Source organism: Lutjanus erythropterus, chromosome 17, assembly GCF_056507025.1.
Source record: "Lutjanus erythropterus isolate fLutEry1 chromosome 17, fLutEry1.hap2, whole genome shotgun sequence".
In the NCBI taxonomy this organism is placed as follows: domain Eukaryota; kingdom Metazoa; phylum Chordata; class Actinopteri; order Lutjaniformes; family Lutjanidae; genus Lutjanus; species Lutjanus erythropterus.
Genome location: NC_139333.1, coordinates 6,708,192 through 6,726,088, shown reverse-complemented (window position 1 = coordinate 6,726,088; position 17,897 = coordinate 6,708,192). Strand labels below are relative to the sequence as shown.

At 40.7% G+C, this 17,897-nt stretch overlaps 1 protein-coding gene across 1 annotated transcript in view; it reads left to right on the top strand.

Moving 5' to 3' along the window:
- antxr1c (ANTXR cell adhesion molecule 1c) overlaps nucleotides 1–13,093 on the top strand; it is a 57,542-nt gene extending 44,449 nt beyond the window's left edge. The window contains exons 17-18 of the mRNA XM_084741055.1: nucleotides 464–544; nucleotides 10,206–13,093. Coding sequence (XP_084597181.1) covers nucleotides 464–544; nucleotides 10,206–10,472 — 348 coding nt within the window. The 3' untranslated portion in view covers nucleotides 10,473–13,093. The remainder of the gene's footprint in view (nucleotides 1–463; nucleotides 545–10,205) is intronic.
- The last annotated feature ends 4,804 nt before the right edge of the window (nucleotides 13,094–17,897 follow it).

Below are 17,897 nucleotides of genomic sequence, written 5' to 3'. Positions count from 1 at the left end.
TTCATAAAGGTTTCATTGAAATGCATGAACCCAGGATTACTATAGGCGTTACTGGGATCATCATTTATTTCCTGTGTATTAGAGGTAATCTGCTGCTGAATCATTGGACTGTATTTGTGAAGGGAAACACTTTTTAATGCTTTATTTGTGGCAGCAGAGAAATGGATTCATGGGTAATTAAAGCTCACGTGTGTCCACTTAATCAGACACGAACCAAAATATGACCAAGTGACTAATCAGCACGGCTTCAACCAGAGAGGAAGGAACCAATCAGTGGAATCAGCTGCCGTGGTGTTTGTTTGGGATTAAAACCTGCAGACTCTCGGCTTTGAAGGACCACAGACCAAATGTTTGCTGATACAGTAGAATCAGTATTGTATGGGGTTTTATTGAGGATTGCACTGTGGTGTCCAGATGTGGCCAGCTGTTGAACGTCCGTCTCCATCTGCTCTGTTCTGCTCAGGGTAAACTGGACGCTATCTGGGCTCTGTTTCGCCGCGGGTACGACCAGGTCTCCCTGATGAGACCCCAGCCCGGGGATCATGTGAGTACCTCAGCGGTGCACCATGGACATATTTCATTTCATCAGATGCTTTTACCCACACCCACTTTCATTCACTTCCCTCAGTTCCTCCCTCCTGGAGTGTTTTATACCTGTGGTGACCCACAGCTCTATTACCCTCTTCTTTCTTTCTCCTCCATTTCCATCCTCATACATCTGTTTTTCCAATATCCTTTTTATATGCCTCTTCTTTCTGAGATTTTGTTGAGTTCATTGGGTAATTTAAAAGTAGCTTGTTTTCTTCTTTAGCCCATAAATGTTAGTTCCTGGAAAGTACAATAATAATGGCAGCAGATTTACCTCTCAGAATCTTTAATACTTTTGAAATAATGAGGCAGACCAAAGCAGACTTATTATTTCTACCCAGTGAGCAGTGATTTTGCTGGCTGAAGTGACAACTGTTGCTGACAGATATAATCAGCTCTAGCTACCTTATTTATTAAGCTAACATTAGCTCCATGAATTGGAAACTCCATCTCTGGCTGATTTTTTTTTATTGTTTCAAGTTCTTAAATATGCACTCGGTGGCTTAGCACGCTATTAAACAAAAAGCTGGGAGTCGTCCTGGGAGATGCTCAATTGTTTTGTTTATGAAAGCTATAACCCCACCAGAAATTAAACGGTATGAATATTTCATATCGCGATTATAGTGACTAAAATGATCACAGTTATCAGTATTATCTTGGTGTCATCAAATGTGCGCTGAAACGTTCAAAAAGTACTGATACACGTATTGAAATCATTTCACCAAGTTTTATATTCAAAACAAAACTGATTGACGATTTGAAATGACATCATGTCTTTTGTGATGCCAGTTGACAATTGACCGTTCCCAAGTCCCGCCCCTTTTTGTGCTCCAGTAACAGCTAGTCACTAACTAGCTAACAAACAAATTTATGTAGATTAGTTAGCTAGTTAGCCAGTGTTTTGCTAACGTTAGCTACATTAAGATGTGATTGCATATGTTGCTTTTACAGGTCCCCCAGCAACATACTTCAGCCACCTCAAAATTTGGTTTTCTTTTCAACATAGCGAGCCTAACACCTAGCATATCTGTAGCATAGCAGGCTACGAGAAACTGAAAAGGAAGAAGCTGACACTTAGCACTTAACATGATGCAGATTAAAAGCATAAACTTCTCTTTGGAGCTTCAACTTTTAATGGTTGTGTCATTTATGATGAATCAGATATTTGCAGAGTATTTTCAGATATATATTCCAGTGTGTGATAATCCATCCTTGGGTGCGAATATTTATCTCAGAAGGACAAAAAGTCTGAGAAACCTAAATGTTCCAACTGGCTCGGTTTTAAAAGTCTTCTCAGTGTGTCCAGAGCCTGAAAATGCTTCAGTCATCTGTACACCCATTACTCATCCCGTCCTCCCTTCTTCCATCTGTCTCTCCGTCTCATTCAGTCCTGGTGTTCCAGCACTGGCTAACACCTCCGTTGGCTCATCTCCATCACGTTGAGCCAGCCTCATTCTCACACCTGCTTCACATTAGACGCCATAAAACGGATAGAAAGCAGAACCGCAGCTCACACTCGGACACATCCTTGTAGCTCCATAGGAGTGGATTTTTTCTGATGCGCTCGCGTGCATGTAAGCTGGTAAAAATTCTCTCGTCTTCACAGATCAGCCACATGGTTTAGTTTTAATGCCCGGAGCCTTTGTATCAAAAAGCACAGATAAGAGTTTTGTTTGAATGTGGAGAGAGGAAGGGAGTTCACTCAGTCCACAAAGCTCTCCGGGGATGTTGTAAATCCCTCTGACACATTCAGCAAAGTCAGTTTTAATGTTTAAATGTGTTCTGGTGATTCTTTATCATTTCCAACTTCACTGACCTCAGCAGGCACTTTGTAATTCAGTGGAACATAAAAAATGAGGAATATAAACTCCATGGCTGCTTGTTTTTAGACACATTAGTGGTGTGTTTAGTGTCAGTTAGTAGGGCTGGGATGATACAGATTCAATACTATCACAGTACGTGGGATCCCATTCAATATGTACTGCAATTCTCCAGTATTTTACGATTTATTACAATTTAAGAACTGAGAATTTTGAGTGTTGACCCTTTGAGGATGTTGCAGCTCTTCAGAGTGGAGAGCAGAGTAACTTATGCTAATTATCATAGCGCATTTATGGTAATTTGTATCATGTGTTAGCATCGAGCTAATGGACTAAGCACTAGTTATTTATACATATAAAATCACAATTCAGGAATGTAGAAATTTGATTCAGGAACCATAAAAAAAGAATCACAATACACAATACTACTCTTCTACCCTTATTAATTATCAAATGTTGCAAACTAACTAGCATGTTAGTATTGTCATTGTAAGCATGTTAGCATGCTGACTTTAGCATTTAGCTCATAGGACTGTTGTACGGGATCCTCACTCCCACTCTTAATCTGTAAAAATATGATTAAATAATACTTCAAAATGTAGAATATGCAGGATTGTTTGTACACGCACCATTCAATGTTGGAGAGAGACAGGCACTGCATCTGCAATCATACACTATGCACTACATACCCAACACACTTCTGTGTGAGTAAACTTAATGTAATTTTTTCAGACACACTGCTCAGTGCGTATCACATCATTTCCTGAGAGTCTGTGCCAGTCGGATATGTGTTACCATGGTGACCCGTGCCAGTGATGAACTAATTTAAAGAATATATCACACCTAGCAAAGTGAAACCTTAATTACATTTAGAACCGTTTGTGTGTGTGTTTATCTCTCTCTGCAGCTCTCACAGACAGAGAGCAGAGCAGAGAGACAAGAGATGCCAATGTAACTAGATGATTTAGTGGAATTTTGGGGGATAAATCCTGCATAGTATGCCTTTAATCTTGGCCATCACCTTTCTTATGATCATCTTCACTTTCTCCTTTTTTAATTTTTTCCTGCCCTCCCCCAATCCTTTCTCCACCTTTTCTTTTATTATCCGTTGTTTCCTCTTCTTTACTATTCTTCCTCCCCTCCACAGCCGACTCTCCTGCTGATCAGGCCCCGTCCCAAGAGCCAGTTAAAATCATGCCCTATTAGCAGAAAATTTCCAGTGATCTTTTACTTTACGGGAATTCCACATTCAAGAGTGTTTTCTTGGCACCACAAACAGGTAGAGAGACAGGATTTTTGCTTTTAGCTTTTCCTGAGACAAATGAGAGTCACCATTAGCTTCCGATTACATCTTCACCAAAGCAAACTGGCAGTCAGATAAAAATGATCCTGGATTTGATTTATTTCAACAAATCTCCCTTAACCAAAGAAGCTTTTAGCCATGGTTTGCATACGTAAGCTCTGCATGACGCAATGCTTATTTTCTAGAAGAAATCGTGTCTCTCTTTCCACTCGAATGATGTCGCCTCCTCAAGTCATTTGCGGTTTGTAACGAAGCGGCAGAAATATCTCCCTGGCCAGCGGGCCGGCTCATTTCCAGGTAGTTTAATGCTTTATTTCAAAGAGAAAAGGGTGGAAACAAGCACGGGCCACCTCTCTCCTGACTTTAAGTGCTACCTGAAAAGCTGCTTCCACTCATAACAGTGCAAAGTCTGACTCTGCAAAGCTGGCAGACTTTCAGATAAACGGGAACACTCATTCTTTGCATGAGGCCAAGTTGGCTGAGCCCAGTCTGGATTCTTGATCGGTCATTCTGTTGCCGTGGTGCGTTTTTCATCGCAGGGCTGATTGCCACAGCAACAGCCAAATGTCACCCTTGAGACCAGCCTGGCTACAGTCCTGCAAGGGTGTAGTCATCATGCAAGGGGTCAGATCTCCTTACAGTTTAGGGGGGAGCAGTGTTGAAAGTTAGCCCTTGACTTATCTGCTCGGAGCCGGGGGGGGAGGATGGGAAACAGGGCCAGTGTCTCTGTTTTGGTTGAAGTTGAGCCGAGAGAAGTCGAAAACAGATCAGTTTTATCCCCACTTCCTACTTTATTTTATGCTGCTTACAAGGCTTAATTTACATGAATTATTCACATTAAAATACCCTCTGCTCCTGTGTTTCAATGGTGCAGACTGTTAAACCAAACTCCATTATAATAGCAGGTGTTTTATGGTAGGGCCATATTTTTTCACAGTAAAAACTTTAGTTTCACCATCACTATAATTCTTTTCTGATTCACTTCAATTTACAGGCACAATCAGCATTTACTCAGGAACACCATTAACTAACCTCTGATGAAGTGTTTGCCATAAAAGAACACTGGACATAATGACTGGCCCGGCACTACAGCGCTTGTTTTCACCAGAGTAAAGTGAGAAAATGATGTGTGTGATTCATACCACTTAGCAGGAAAGATTCAAGATTAAAGAAGTTTATCGTTGTGCAGGCACAGCGTAATTGCAGTTGCATCATCCTCAAATAGTGCTTGAATTCACATGTATTTACAAAGAATAAGTAGAAAGGAATGAAAGATACTAGTGATAGGTGTTGCAGAAAGTACAAAAGTAAGCATACAACAACATACAATTACAAATTGTAGCAATTAAAGTGCCAGTACAAAAATCTGAAATATAAAAGTACAAAAATTAGCAATATAAAATATGGAAATACAATAAAATACAAGTAAATACTAGTAGTAAAATAGTGCAAACAGTGTGCAAAAGCATTCAGCAGAAAACAGTACAAGGTGTGGCAGATATGAATACAAAATGTATGTTGAAATTATTTGTCGGGGGTCGACATGTCCTCTCCATCCTCCCCAGGATCATGAGCCTCTGTGTCTGTTTTAGTAAGCGCACACTGAGCTCTTACTGTGAAAGTGCATCTACCCTGCACTCAAACTACTTTATGTTATTTCATTACGATAAATCTCTGAGATTCGCCCCAGTGATTCCTAATCGTCTCTCCTGTAGTGTTCGTATACTGTGCTGACTACACACACACACACACACACATACACACACACACACACAGATACACACTTTTCCTTTCTCCAGTCAATGAACCCACTAACCCCTCTGCATTTTTGCATAGCATAAGCTCTGTACGATGTGGAGTGCATGTGTGTGTGTTTGTTTGTTCATGCATTATGCTTATGCTTCTGTGTGTGTGTGTGTGTGGTGTGTGTGTGTGTGTGTGTGTGTGTGTGTGTGTGTGTGTGTGTGTGTGTGTGTGTGTGTGTGTGTGTGTACTGTATATAACCACATAATTCTGCAGTTGATAGACCACAGATAAACTCCCGAGGATGAAGTTATCTACATTCGAGACAGGAGCCATTATGAGAGTGTGTGTCACCAAACCACATCCATTACACTGACGTCAGAGTGTACAGTGCGCACACACACGCACGCACACACACACGCTCTCATTCTCATTCACATAAACACAACCCTCTCCAGGGAAGCAGTTAGCTGGCTAAAGGGACATGAGGTAATACCTACAGTAAGACAGACGACTGCCAGGGCTGTCTCCACCAACTGACCGACCATGTCTCACACACACACACACACACACACACACACACACACACGCACACACACACACACACACACACACACACATCTGGCCAAGCCTAGACAATTTTATGACCTTGGTAAGACTGTAGACAGTGGAGGAGGTCAGCGAGAAAGAACGAGCAAGTGTGGCTTTCTTTAATCCAGGAAAATGTTCATAGATTCATAGCGCAGCTGGGCGCTAACAGAACCATGTACATGAAGCCAAGCTGGGCTAAAAGAGAAACATGCTCTCAGTATCAGACTGATCTGAAATCTGCAGTGAGGCCTCCACACACAGGCACCTTATACTTTTCTTATTAGCTTCCTCACTGAGTTCGATGCGTAGATCGATGCCCCTCTGTACGCTTTAACGTTACGTTGTAAATGAGCAATGGCTGTGACCGTGTTGAGAACAAGTAGATATATTTGTACTATTATTATATCCTTTAGTTTTCTTTTCATTCACAGAATTAAAGCTTACAAGTGACAGCACTTACATTACATAAGATATACAGTATATGTACTATCTGTACCCACTCACAGCCATTCATAATGTGTACATAATCTGAAATCGCAGTTAGCTTAGCTAAGCACGAAGAGTGGAAACAAGGACACAGCAAGCCTCGTGACTCCAAGGGGGTTTCCACACCCACTTTATTTGGTCCAGACTTTCGGACTTTTCAGTTTGATTCGGACCAAAGTCACAGGTGCGAAACCTCCCTTGCACCACGACCCGAACCATAAACAGCCGGACTTTGGCCTTAAGAAAAGAGGTGGTCTCGTTCTGAATCAAACTAAACCATGGTTTGGTTTGTTTCTAGTGGGCAAATTTTTAGGATGGTTCAGATTTTTCGGACCAGTCACAGGAAATTATGGCAGGATATCATCAGAACTGGAGGAAGGGGGAAAAAGAAACAGCACCAAAATAAAATGAGCTGCAGGAGCACAGGAGGACAGGAGGAAACCAGATGTTTAATTGACATCTGGTCTGACAACCTTTTAAACTTTATGAATTTTATAATACAACTTTTTCTTAAGAAAGTGAATAAGCCTATTATATTGTTGTTATTGTTAACTGAAGGCCAAAAAAAAAAAAAAAACGCATTTTACTGAAAAAATAACAAATTTAACAGCAGTTGTAGGTTCTTTCTCTGTCACTTTAAGCTTTTTTTAATTCAAAAGTTGTTGCTGTTCACTTACCTCACAGTGTAATAAGAATGAGAATTACCAAACTGTAACATGCAGCTATTTCCAGCTGAGCTTCTTATATATTCACATTATTACCCTTTTATGTAAGTTCTCATGAGCATTTATTATTACAGACTTTATAATCTCTAGGAACTAAAAAAGAGCAATACTTTACCACTTCTAATTTTTTTCTCAATAAATCCTGTTTGGAATTGAGACAAAGTGCAGCATAGCTTAGCTAGTATAGCATGGAAGCAGTTTCAAATCATCTCTCTCTCTCTGTGAGGCAAGAAAGCCTTTTTGTGAATTTGTGATCCTCATTCAGGCTTTTTTATCGGTGTCTAGGAATGCCAGACTGGATAAGTGGTGACAAACCAGAAACTGGTGGTCGCTGCTAGATTCCTGTCTTTTTTTTCTGCTCTGTTTATTCAACGTCTTGTTTTTTTTTTTTCTCACTGCAGCTAATTTACCAGCCGGGATGAATGGAATGTGTCCTAGTTTTATGCCAAATGTGGCCTCTATGTGACTGTATGTATGTGTCAGAGAGGAGTCTGCGGTAGATGTAGAGAAACATCTTCATGTGATTCTAAATGGAAGAGGACAATAGTGGCGGCTGGAGTAAAGAGCAAAAGTTTAGAGTGGGATATTGGAGGTTTGTTTTATTCATCTTTCATCTCTCTGGTATTGTTTTCTCTCTCTAAATATCTGAAATCTGTCACTGACTTTAATTTGATTCTGTAGTGCCATATCTGTCAGAATGTTACACTACCATATATCAACAGTATATAAACATTAACATTTTTAAGCACCAGCCCCATGGGCCACCAAGCCCCTAAATTTGATGGCCAAAGTACAATTTTTCAGAAACGATACAGAAAAGGCTATTTTATTTAACTTAACGCAGCCTTCCGTGACACTTTTCCCATGAATTGTGACATGGTGTTTCGTGAAGGCATTTTTTTCCAATCAAAACCAAGCTAGCCGTCTCGGCTAGTTGAGGAAGCTGACTGCACAAATTACATGCATTGAGTCCTGGGTGTCCTGTGTCATATTCCAGCCTCTAAAACTGCTGTTTCCATTTACTCCTTCCTAAATGTTCCTGGCTGTTTCGTTTTTTCATAATCCGCTTTTTATGTTTCTGTTTTGTCTTTAAAGATAGCGTTGATTTTCGAGTAGACTTGAGGTATGTTCAGACTACCGGCGACAAAGCATCAGGCTACAAGTCATTTTCAATTGAAGTGACATGAAGCCAGAAACTGATGCTGATTAGTCCCTATCCCGTCTCCCAATAATTCCTGTGCTGGTTAGCTAGTTACCAGTTTCATTTAACCCAGCTTCTATTTCTTTACGACAACATCAACAAAAAAAATTTGACAACCTTTGTTCGTGACAAGGTAGCTGGTCATATTTTGCCCTTTTGTAGATGTAAGTATATGGTTAATAAACCCATAAGTCAGTAGCACCAACACGTTGGTAGGTTGCCAGCGACAACTGTTTGTGGCAGATGGCTGTTAAGTTTTTCCTCACCACTGTCACCAAAGTGCTTACTCTTGATGGGAACTCTTATGACATTACAAACTATTATAATTTGGTTCTGCATTAACAAAATTTTTTGAATTGACTTAACTTGACAAGTTCTGTTTGCTGTTTTTATATAATGTTGAACTAAAGGCGTAAAAGAATCGGGATGTATAGCGTATAGTGTATAGCAGTAAAGCAATATAATCCGGTGGACACTGGGGGCCACCAAGTAATTTATTTGTGGCCATGGGCCATAGGGTCATGGTTAATGTCGAACCCCGGTATAGGTCCAAAATAAGGCCATGTCTCCTTTGTAAAGTGGTCTTTGCTCGGTTTATTTGATGCCTTTTCTTCATAAGTATTTCAGCAAAGCTTTTTAAAAACATGAAAAAACACAAGTACGCTTTGTGCGTAAGGTTTTAAGATTGAATGAGCTGTTCTCATTCCACACAGCTTCAATCTGCATTCCCTCTTTTTCCACTCTGTAAAACCTCGGGTCCTGTGGCTCCAATCACTGATACTCGTTATTAGCAGATTAACATTACTTCACTCCATTTCGGCTGCCAACCGCATGCAACTATGGAGCGGGTCAAGTTACTATGGTGACAGCAACCTGTGTGAACTTGGGTGAAGGCCGTGGTTAGTGTAATATTTAACGAGATGCTCAGGCGTGAAATGTGATTTCTGCCTGAACAAATTCATTTGTTTTACAGTCTGATAAGTCAGCCTCACACTGTTAAAACTTTTCAACCTTTAACACACATACACACAAATACCTGCTCCAGCCTTTAACCCCAATCCCTGCCTGTCTTTTTTGTCTCCATATGGTCTCTTCATGAGTATGATTGAACTTTGGTAAGCGAGTTACAGTTCTCGGGACAGAACATTGGACTAACCTGGATCACTCGGAGTGGGGGCGTCAAAGCAGGGATTTAAGTGTAATCTGGAACACCAGCTGGCCGTACACACAAACACACAGACACACACACAGTCACACAGTGTTGCTGCCCTCTTAGTCCAGATGTGCTTCAGTATTACTGCTAAACGCGACACAAATTTTCGTAGAGAAATAGTCCATATAGTAACAGAGTCTTGATCCATATTTGATCAACATTTTGATCGACAGTTTGATCTGAGCTTCATTAGTCTGAGTTGTTATGGTTGATGGACACTGCTGAGTAAACACAATAGGATAGACCAGCAATCGAATCGTTTTACAAATCTGGACTGGTAACGCACTTCTATCAATCATTGTACAGAATCTTCCCCACACTAAATAAGCAGTTGGAATTGGCACAAGCAGATTCAAGGCTGGTGGAATTCTGTTGGAGTGGAAGTGGGGCCAGACGTATCTGCCAGGGTAGATCAGCTCAGCAGATTTGTCTGGTTCCCAGGCTGCCACCAGACTATCACCACTGAAAGCAAAATCAATTGTGGATTTGAACTCCAACTTCTTTTAATCTTTCACGTCTCTTTCCTTCCCTTCAGGGTCGATGCATCAACTTCACAAGAGTGAAAGAGGAGTCAGCTGCTGCAGCCAAGGCCCAGCCTCGCACCCCGATCCACACACCCTCGCCCCCGCCACCGGACTACCGCCCCGTGACCCGCAGCCCGCCCTCATCTCCCACCCACAGCAGCCCTCCCGCTAGATCACCCCCGTCAGGCCAGGTTCCCCCGGGGCCGCCGCCGGCCCGCACACCACCGGGGCTTCCCTGTCCACCACCATCGCGTCCCCCGCCCAGCCTTCGACCCTGAATCACACAGACAAACCAATCCCGCCCCATACCCCCAACGCACCCGCTTTGATATCACAGACTTACCGCTCTGTTGACCAGTTCTTTGTGGTCCTCGCTGCCAAAGATACTCCTGCTATAAGCCAAAGATCAGCAGTATTTTGAATCCCAGTCATCCTGTGCTCCACTTCTTGTACGGGAAAGAGTGTCAAGTCAAGTTGGAGTCATTTCAAACCTGCTACCACGTTGCATGATCAATTCTGGAGGGAAAATGTAGGAATATCAGAGAAATTTGTTATGAAAACTGAAAATTTACTGAGTGAAAATGAAGAGTGGACCCCCTAAAATTAGAAAAGGTCATTTCGACAGAGTATGAGTAAGAAAATGATTGCTGACGAGCAGTTTGACTTGACATTCGGTCCCATACTGAGGGTGACTGGGGTGATTCGGGGAAATATTTTACTTAGTGTTGGCGTTTGTGAGATCAGGGAGGATTGTTGCTGGACAGCAAAGCATGTAGGGACAGCAAGTCCACAGAAGAATACTGCAATGGATGAAATTTCTTTGTTGCCTTTATCAACTACTGAGTTAGGCCATTGTTGTCAAGAGTTAAGGTGAAAAGTAGGTTGTACATGGAAATCTGAGTTTAAACTTTGAGCAGGATGGATTGGTTTATTTTTCCATTGCTGTCATGGTGAATCAGAGGTTATGGGAATTAGATTTCAAAGCGATTTCAATTGGTCATGTTGTTAATGGTTTTGAGTAACTAAGATAAACATCTGATTTGCTAAAATGATCAATTTTGGACTTACTCTTACTTGCTCTCAGTGCCAAAGGGATTTTTGTGATGTTTCTTTAATCGAACAACATGCTAACCCAACAAATTGCAGTCCACAGAAATTATCTTCAATCAGGACATGATTTGTGGTCCAGTTTTTGTACCATTCAGCGACAGGGAAGTGTACAGATGTTATGTGGAAGGTATGTTTTTACAATATGTGTTCGAGATGCGTTTTTGAATGTTATGTTGGTCGATATCTTTGAGGCTTTGGATTTTATCCTTAACCACCTTTTCATGTAGTTGAATTTAGAATACAGCGATATATATTTTTTTGTTTCGGGTTTTCTTTTTTGGTATCTGCGCACATAGACTGTTGGGCAACTACAGTACATTTTTGTATTTGTTAGCATTTGGACATCGAAACGTATGAAATTGAGCTACCAGAAATCAGGTTAAAAGGATAGCTTGGATTTTATGAAGTGGGGTCATATGAGGTACTTACCTACAGCAGATGATGCTTGGCACACCCCCAGTTTGAGGAGGCAACAGGAGTATCAATGTAGTAAGCTAAGCAATGTACTGCTACAGACAGGGTGAGCAGCAAAATGTATTTTAGCCACCTAAAAGAAAAGTCAATATCAGTTGAAGTCTACGCTATAATTAGAGTATTTTCACCACTTCATCTCGCCATCAGAGAGCTTTTTCTGACAGAGAAGTGGTGTTATATGAGCTAAACATCACTCTTTCCAAAGCAACCAGAATCCATTGACAGAAACAGTCATTTCACCTTGCAGAACACAGGGGTTGTTTGCGTACTGCTGCCTCGATCTGTGGTTAGCCTTTTTTAAGGTGGCTAAAATACATTTTGCTGATGACCCTGTCCACAACAGTACATCGTTTAGCTTCCTACACCTGTACTACTGCTGCTTCTCCAAACTAAGAATCTGCCAATTACCATCTACTGTAGGTAAGACACTTATTATAGTACCTCATGTAGCCCCACTTCAAAAAATCTGAACTATCTCTTTAACGTCTCTCCTCACATTTTTTTTATACACAATCCTGATACTGTACTTTGATACCAATATGTGTGTTTTATGTCTTCAGTTTTATCATCACCTGTCACATTGCAACTGCAGGGCAGTTCAAAGAGCATCTAATTTATTTTACTCCCCGAGAGAAATAGAGGAGAGTACTTGAATATCGACAAGGTGTCCAACCACCAAGACGGACACTGTGCGCAGAATTTAGAAACACAACCGTTAGTCAGTTAAAAGTCATATGAGGCTTAACAGCATTTTTCAACCCCTCAGCCACACTGAAAAACATTTGAAGCTGAAACTGATCCAGCTGCATTTTACGCTGGGTTTTTATTTTTTAAAAAAGTTTTTAAAAATTGTGTGAATTATACCTTTCATAGCTCCCTGCTAGCAGGTAAAAAGGCACCGATAGTAACGAGTACATTAGCATACTAAACTGGGGAGAAGATCCCCCCCAAAAAACTGAACAGAACTATGGGATTTTAACATGAGGGTGTAGAAAAGGGGTTGAAAAATGCTGGTATTCCTTTTATATCTGGAATTTTCTTCTCGTTTGATTTTTTTATACTTTCATTTTGATGTACGTCGTTCAGTTATGTCATGTACCGTTGTGTTACTACATGCATTCATAATCTCAGTGCCTTAAAGCTGACCTTAAACAAAGGTACATACGCTGTGTCCAATATGAATGTTTTACTTCACTGAAAATGTCTTTTTTTTTTTAAATCTGAACAAATTTCAATGGCAAGGTGCTACATGTCACAATCATCATATTAATTGTAATGCATTGGTATAACAATCATAAACAAGTTTAAACAAACAGACATTTGACTGCATTTCCCATAACCCATACAGCTTCTGATCAAAAACGATGACACTAACCCACTCCAATTTTGCTATATTTGCATTTATTTTAATTTTTTTTGACATTACTGATCATGAGTATTATTTTCAGACATTTCAGCCAACTTCTGACATTTCCATGGCTCTATTTGCAGGAAGAACAGCGCCGCCCTCATGTTCTGCACATGACGTAGAGAAGAGGCTGGTGATGATCTTGTGTCATCATGCAGTTCTTTTTAAAATGAGGCAATATATCCGTTTGTTAAGCAGTGTTACCTTTAAAGGTAGAATATGCAGGATTATTTATAGACGCAACAATCGAAGCCCCTTCTCAGCAAGAGTCATGGAGAGCGAATGAAGTGGGGGAGCCCCGTCAGCGAGAACAAAGCAGTAAATCAGAGAAATAAGACGTTATTTCCTGATTGTTTCACAAAAGTTACATTCTCCAGCATGAACCTGCCAACACTATGATGCCTGACTTTGTATGAATGCAGGTTAAGAGATCCTCAGTCTACTCTGCCTGTGTGTGTGTGTATATGTGTATATCTCTTTCTTTAGCTCTCACACACAGAGAGCAGAGGAAAGAGGCACAGATGTGACCGTCGGCTGAGTCCAAACCTCAAAACCGCTGTTATTGGCTGGGGGCTTCACACCACTGCCGAACAGGCTGAAGTCCAGAAATGTCCAGGTTACAACAAAATATGAGAAAATATGAAAGAAAGCGTCAGATAACAGGGTCTTCACACACTTCTGGTGGGTCAGAAGGGATGGTTTCAGCTGGTGTTATGCTTTCCATGTCCGCAAGTGCGCAATAGTCTGTTGGGGTCGGTGTAATGGAAATTTTGTGTGTATGCATAGGCTCTGTGCCCGCGTACCCGTCCATTTCTTATGACCTCGCAGTCTAGTATAGACTAGAAAGTGGTGTAAACACAACTGATAGGTGTCTGTGAAGTTGTCCATGTACGTGTTCTTTAGGGGACTATAATAAAGGCCTTAGGGGGATCATGTTTAGGCCTATATATAAGTCTATATATTGTTTTTCTTTGCAGGATCCTGCATAGTATACCTTTAAGGTGAGACCACTTCGATTCTTCCTCACAAAAGTCAAGTGTTCACAGATTTCCAATCCCAGCAACACAATTATATTGTATTTCATTGTAATTTGCTTAACCATCAAACTGCATCTTGGTTTGACGTCCTCCTTTAACTCATCTCATCACCAAAGTAGAGATTTGCCAGTAACACCATCTATGTATTGCATACACATCATCACACATTTGATTTAAAAGCTTGGATAGAAAGAAAAAGTATATCACTTTGAACTCAACTGTGCATTTCCTCATTTTATCTGTGCTCTGATCAGAATATACAGATATGGTCACTTATTACTGCACAGGATTGCTAAACTTCTAAGGTTTCAAAGAATTATTGTCTGACAGACTTAAGAGGTTTTGTTCTGTGCAATGTGCTAATCCGGTCGACCTCTGTAACACCCAGGAAATGATTCCAGAATAAATGCGGCATTGAGACAGGATCAGTGTTTGAGAGGGAACTCCTGCAGTGGTCATTCCTGATCGAGATGAGATACATTATGTTAATCTGTGTTTTTTTTTTTTTTTGCAGCAGTAGTACTGAAGCAAATATGAAAGACGTATATGATTTTCTCTTGTTGGTTGATGTGACATTTTTTTTTTTTTTACATTATCAATAAAGGTTGATTTCCAAGCTTCTACCAGAGAGTTTCTGTGTGTGATTTCTTCTGGGACACAGGAGTCAGTGTCTCGCCTGTCTAATATCCCTTTTGCAGCTCCACCCATGCATGCTTGGACAGTGGATAACTGTACCATTCACAGTTAGTCCTGTATACCACCCACACGATCATTTTGGTTCCCCTCATAAGCACGGAATCACCTGGTTCTTGCCCATACTCCATATAGGTCCTATGTATGTTAACCTGTTCATATGAAATAGATGCCGTACCGCAACTGAGTCTCTGATTGCCAAAAATAGAACTTGAATAATACCAGGAATAAATGACTGCTTAATTAGGTTACACTAATCATAACTGACAAATGATCCAACATGCATGGAGCAGTAGCACCCTGGAACAGAAATACCTAAATGTAAAATAGCCATAATTCTCAATGTGCACCATGTAGTGAGACATATATTTGTTTTATTAGCTGCACAGTATTTACCTCTTGTCAATGCTAAAGTAACTTTCGCCTACAAACTTAATTTTTCAGTTAGCTTGGTACATATTGCCAGTAATATTTACCATTAGTTTTGTTTATAGTATTTTTAAGCATTTTGATAACAACCTCAGTGTCTTAGATAACGGTTAGTAACATTAGCTTGTTAGCAAGCATCGTCATCTTTATTCAGACTTGTCAGAAACAAAATAAAATATACCAAAAATATTTTTGTTCGTCTTTCCACTGCTCCAGCCATCACAAATTCTTGTTTGGTTGAAATAAACCCTTAATTCACCAAATTAGATGTGAAAATATTCTGGCTCAGCATGCCATTGGAGAGAGGAAGAGGGAGGTCAGACATCTGAGATGCAGCGGGGGGAAATGGCAAAATTTGTGAAATATTTTCACATCTAAAACTTCACAGGTGATAATATGATGTGTTGCGTTCACAGCTTGTTTATGCTGCCTCCAAGTGGCCAAAAAGAATCAGTTATCACAGGTTTAACCGAGTTTGATAAAGTTACCCAAACCAAGGTAAGTTCTGTATCTGTGTCAAAAAAAAAACCCAACTAAATTCTTTAGCATGTAACATCAACCAGAGACGCAAAGATCCTGTACTTGTAATGAGTTCCATTCACTTACTCCAAGCGAACTTGTTATGGAGGAGAAAACCAGAGAAGTGGTTTTTCTTCAAAGTATTTTTCCTCATCCTTTAATCCTCCTAAAACTTCTTTGCCGTTGGAGGGCAGGGTGCTTTCCACTGAATTTCCCCAAACACTGCTGTGCTGCTGGGTTCACCACTGGCCACCTTCTGGTCACGAGCTTCACGCTAACCTTTCAACCTCTACCTCCCAAATCGTCAAGAGACACCCAGGAGATAATGTCTCTGATGGACCTGTGTGTTGAGGTGTATGTGATCATCTCCTCCCAGCTCCAAGGATACCTACTCTACTATCAAGGTGTCACATGTATAACCTAATGTGTATAAAAACACAGCCTGTGCCGAAAGAGCATTCAAAATCTGTTTCCCTGGTTGGTAATGAATTTAATACAGCCAGAATAGCCCCCATGAGCAGTTCCAGCTGGATAATTACTGTGGAGTCTGCGTTTTTCCCCTCTGCATGCAGAGTAGAGAAGGATGTGGGATGTTAAAGGGGTGGGCTGAATCAGAAAAATGGAGAAAAGAATGGAGAAAATGAGGCAGACGGGCAGTCAGTCCTCAGACGCACTGAGCGAGGGAGAGCTGAACAAAGCAAAAAGCAAGAATAACAGCAGCCGGGACTCTCCCTCCGCAGTCCCATCACCTTCACCAACCCCGGCCTCTTTATCCTGCTCCAGTTTTACTTAAATGTGGGGTTATTTTTAAATAATGTTCCGGAAGAACCTGTAACGCATCCCAAAAGACTCCAGAAAAACACTGTATTTACTGTAGTACAAAAACACACATCCTGTTTGTTCGTAACTGCAGTTCTCTGAAGTGGCATTCTTTGACCGTGACACCATAATGACCCAAAATGATGTTGATGAAGGGATACATGTCTGTCTCAGTATATTTGCCTGTTTTACCGAAAGACAAGGTTGACAAGGTTGTGACGAGGTTCAGCAAGTGCATTTTACAAGATATTAAAAACATGCACTGGGACATCCTACACTGGTACAAACCCCTGGAAACACAACCACAATTCCAAAAAAAAAAGTTGGGAAGCCGTGTGAAACGTTAATGAAAACAGAATGCAATGACTTGCAAAAGCTTTTCAACCTGTACTGAATTAAATACAGTACAGACTGATTTGTGGTAAATATACACTCATTACCACTGTAATACATTGCTGTTGCTTTAAGTATTTGTTACCCATGATGCCATGGGCACTAAGCAGACAGGAAAGGGGGGTGAACAGAAAGGGGATGACACACAGAAAAGGGCTGCAGGTAGCCTTCATACATGGAGCAGACGCTCTACAAACCGAGTTAAATGGCTGCACCGCAACTTTTCCAGTCTTTTGTTGCCCTTGTCCCAACTTTTTTGAGACGTGCAGCATCCATTAAAAAATAAGGAATGAGTGCATATTTGCACATTTAATATCTTGTCTTTGTACTGCATTCGCTTTAATACAAGTCGACAAGTTTTTGCAAGTCATTGTGTTCTGTTTTTATTTACGTTTTACACAACATTTCAGCTTTTTTGGAATTGGGGTTGTAAATCACTACGATGACGTCTTCGGTTGCTGGCTGCTTCATTTCTGTTCTCGTGTAAATTTTTCCAACAGTAGTAATTTTTAGTGCCAGTCTCATCAGGCCACAGAGAACCACTTTCAGTCCGTCACTGCCCATCATATTCTTCCAGGCTTCTATTGAAACTGTGCGCAACAGCATTGCATACAATCATCCGTTCCGTTTCAGACACTGATCGTTTTTAATTATTACTCACAGAAAGATGATGTAGAGTGTATATGTTTTGTGACACATTCAGGTGCCAAAATGTATTAAATATAAATTTTCCCAAGATAGATGCTGTGAGATTTTGGAGGCTTTAAAAGAAGGAATGTGAAGCAGTAATTGATTGCCACTGAATTTACACACCATTGCAG